The 3,327-nt window shown below is 43.8% G+C and overlaps 1 protein-coding gene across 1 annotated transcript; it reads left to right on the plus strand.

Annotated features, from left to right (window-relative positions):
* On the plus strand, positions 534-2,518 carry LOC107646135 (B3 domain-containing protein Os03g0120900). The gene is made up of 3 exons (XM_016350327.2): positions 534-852; positions 1,062-1,234; positions 1,320-2,518. Exons 2-3 carry the CDS (start codon positions 1,111-1,113, stop codon positions 2,516-2,518), a joined length of 1,323 nt encoding a protein of 440 aa, XP_016205813.1. The 5' UTR covers positions 534-852; positions 1,062-1,110.

The raw sequence follows: 3,327 nt of genomic DNA on the forward strand, positions 1-3,327 counted from the left end.
TTAATCACTTGCTTGTAATTGTGAAAATAAAAGCATATAAAAGAGTAAAAGAGAGATAGAGAAAAGTAAGGCATATATAGAAAGCTAGTCTATATAATGTGTAATTGGCTAACAGGAATGTGGAGAGTGGGAGGAGGGGCGCCTGCAGCTTTGGGTTGTTTGCGGTCGGGACCATTATAGAGCACAGCGCACACATAAACACCAAAAAGTCAAGAAAATAACTCAAAACAACCTAACACTGTAACTGTATGTACACACTTCCTCAACTCCATCTCATCCCATCCCCTTCCCTTCTCTAATAGCCACAACCGCGCTCGCCCTCCCTATCAGTCTTTCCACTTAACTGGCTGGTTGCGTTGCTTCTGGAACAACTGGCCTTTTGGTCACAATAAGGCGGAACGTTATGTTGTACAGAAATTATACCAAATATGATGAAAACGACAACTTGCTCACATGATCACAATACCCACATTATTATTCATGGGCCCCCATCCAACGTAAGTGTAGTAATCCCTCCTCCCCCTTCTTTTCTCTCTCTCTCTCCCAATTCCAACAATAAAACTGGCTTCAACATCATTTCTACCTCCTTTTTTATTTTTCCTAGCTACTTCCTTCCTTCGTCTTCTGAGGTAAGTAACTATACTTGTTCTTCTCGTTCCCTCTGATGAACTGAGCATGTATGTGTGTAGGTCAACTACAACAACTACTTACTTGACCCCCTCCTTCTTCAACTGGATTCTCTTCCAATTTCTTTAGGGTTATGAACTCCTCTCCTCCTCCTCCTCCTCCTCCGCCTCAAACAACCTTCTAATCTGACCTCTGCTCATCATCATATTCACCCTGCTCGCTTCGGTAACATATGTACCTTCTTCCTCTTCCTCCTCCTACTCCCAAGCTTTTATTTCACCTTATTATAATCTTCTATGTTTCATTCTCCATACTTTCCACTTTGATCCCTTTGTTTTCTTTTATGTTAATTTTGATTCTAATAATCTTGGTCAATTCATAACGCACGTATGTATGTATGAATGAATTCCTATTTTGTTTTGCGAGATCCAGAGGGAGGGAGCTAGGGAGATTATTATTAATTAGCTAAGGTGGGGTTTAGTGATGGAAGAAGAAGTGAAAGGATATTCCGATAGCAGAGAAGAGGAGGAGGAGGAGGAGGAAGACGAAGCAGCGGAAATCATCCCAATTCCAAACACAAGACAAGAAACCAACAGCAGCGGAAACAGTAAGCACTATTTTCTTCTCTTTGTGGTTGTTGCAATCATAACAAAATGAATTCTCACAATTCATGATGGTATGGGGATTATTAGGGTTACAGCAGCAGCAAGATACAGCAGTAGCTCCCAATTTCAGTCAGCGGAAGCAGCTAGATTTGATGGAGTTGTCACTAGGGAGCGGGAGCAGCAAGGACGATCGGAATTGGCAGCAAGGAGGAGGAGGAGGAGGAATGGTTGGTTCTTGCTCATCATCATCATCGGAGGCGGTGGAGAAAGAGCACATGTTCGACAAAGTGGTGACCCCAAGCGACGTAGGGAAGCTGAACAGGCTAGTGATACCGAAGCAGCACGCGGAGAAGTACTTTCCATTGGACTCATCCTCCAACGACAAGGGGCTTCTCCTCAACTTCGAGGACAGGAACGGCAAGCTGTGGCGCTTCAGATACTCCTACTGGAACAGCAGCCAGAGCTATGTCATGACCAAAGGCTGGAGCCGCTTCGTTAAGGAGAAGAAGCTCGACGCCGGCGACATTGTCTCCTTCCACCGTGGCCTCGGGGAACTCTATAGACACAGGCTGTACATTGACTGGAGGCGCAGGCCCGACCATCCCCCTCCTGACCCTTCCGCCTCCCTCATCTCCCCTTTCTTCCTTCCTAACCACTACTCCGCCGCCATCACATGGGGCGCCGGCGGCAGGTTCTACTCTCTGCCTTCTCCCACGCCTCCTCCTCGCCACCATCACTTTCATCATCATCAGCACCACCCCCTCGCTACTAATTACAACACCCATATGTATGGCTTTCATCATCATCCAGGTGCTGCAACTGGAACAAGTCATCATCTTCTCAGCGGTTACAATGATCAGCAGCTGAATTCCGGATCTCCTGGACCTCTCTATTACCTGAGGTCACCCCCCTCAATGTCAATTGTTGACCCCAACTTGCATCAGGAGAGAGGGACTGCTATTGCCCCCATGATCATTGATTCTGTGCCGGTTGCTCATCATCATCATCAACAACAGCAACATCAACATGGTGTGGTGCCTAATAGTAGTAACTTTGACAGTACTAATACCGCAGGAAAACGGCTGAGGCTATTTGGGGTCAACATGGAATGTGCTTCTTCTTCTTCTTCTTCTCCAGCTGAAGATCACTCGCATGTGGCAATGTCTAGTTCATTACCATCGTCAAGCAGGTTTGGGGATCAGAGAGGGGATACTACTACTACTACTCCTTCTGTACTTTTTGATTTGGATCCCTCTTTGCAATACCATCACCACCACCGGCATTGATCTTCATCATCAGATCAGAGGTCCACTAATTGGAAGAGCCACATAATAATATTAATAATAATAATTAGTTTGGCTAGAGCTTGGCTTTCCTTTGCAGGCATTTTTATTATTATTGTTAGTTTCTTAATTAGCTTCTTTCCTGGCCGGCCTTCTCTATCTCATCAGCAGCTGCAGACCACAAATGATGAAGAAAGAGTAGCAGCTCGCAAACTTTCTTCCTCTCCTTCTTTTGATCAGTAACTAGTGTTTGCCATTTATTTAAACTTTTTAGCACGCCTTAAACTGCTCATCAAGCTTCAATTAGCTGCGGAATTTGACTCTTGATGAAGCTAGAAAGGGGATTCTCGTTTCATAGCCAAGAGACTGAAGAAAGAAAGAAAGAAAGAAAGAAAACGAAAACATTAGTCCTTTCAATTGTGTATAATACAATACAGATGTTTTATTTATATATATATTTCTCTCATGGTATATATGGTTTTTGTCCCCTTCTATATTATTAGATTATTGTATCAACATTCAATTCAATACTAGCAAGCTAGCGTGCTTATTTAATTTCTCTCACATTGCATTGAATGCTACACAGAAAAGCTTGCCTTGTTGCTTTCTATCTTCTTTCTTTGGTCTAATCTTTCTGTTAGGCTTGTTGGGCGCGCGCGGGGGTTGAACAGTGCTGGCGCTGCTTAGTTTCGCATTTTAGCTTTGCAGCCAAAGCCTGGAATATAATGAAGTTGTACAGCTGTAAAAAAGGTGAATTTTTATTGGTTATGTTGTTATTCATTCATGAATCATGATCCTCGCCATTTGGACTA

This window comes from Arachis ipaensis, chromosome B06 (assembly GCF_000816755.2).
Source record: "Arachis ipaensis cultivar K30076 chromosome B06, Araip1.1, whole genome shotgun sequence".
In the NCBI taxonomy this organism is placed as follows: Eukaryota; Viridiplantae; Streptophyta; class Magnoliopsida; order Fabales; family Fabaceae; genus Arachis; species Arachis ipaensis.

Bases quoted from the DNA above. Each gene is read 5' to 3' on its own strand.
- LOC107646135 (XM_016350327.2), top strand. From the start codon at position 1,111: ATGGAAGAAGAAGTGAAAGGATATTCCGATAGCAGAGAAGAGGAGGAG. The intron at 1,235-1,319 runs GTAAGCACTATT...GGGGATTATTAG, and splicing joins AACCAACAGCAGCGGAAACA to GGTTACAGCAGCAGCAAGAT.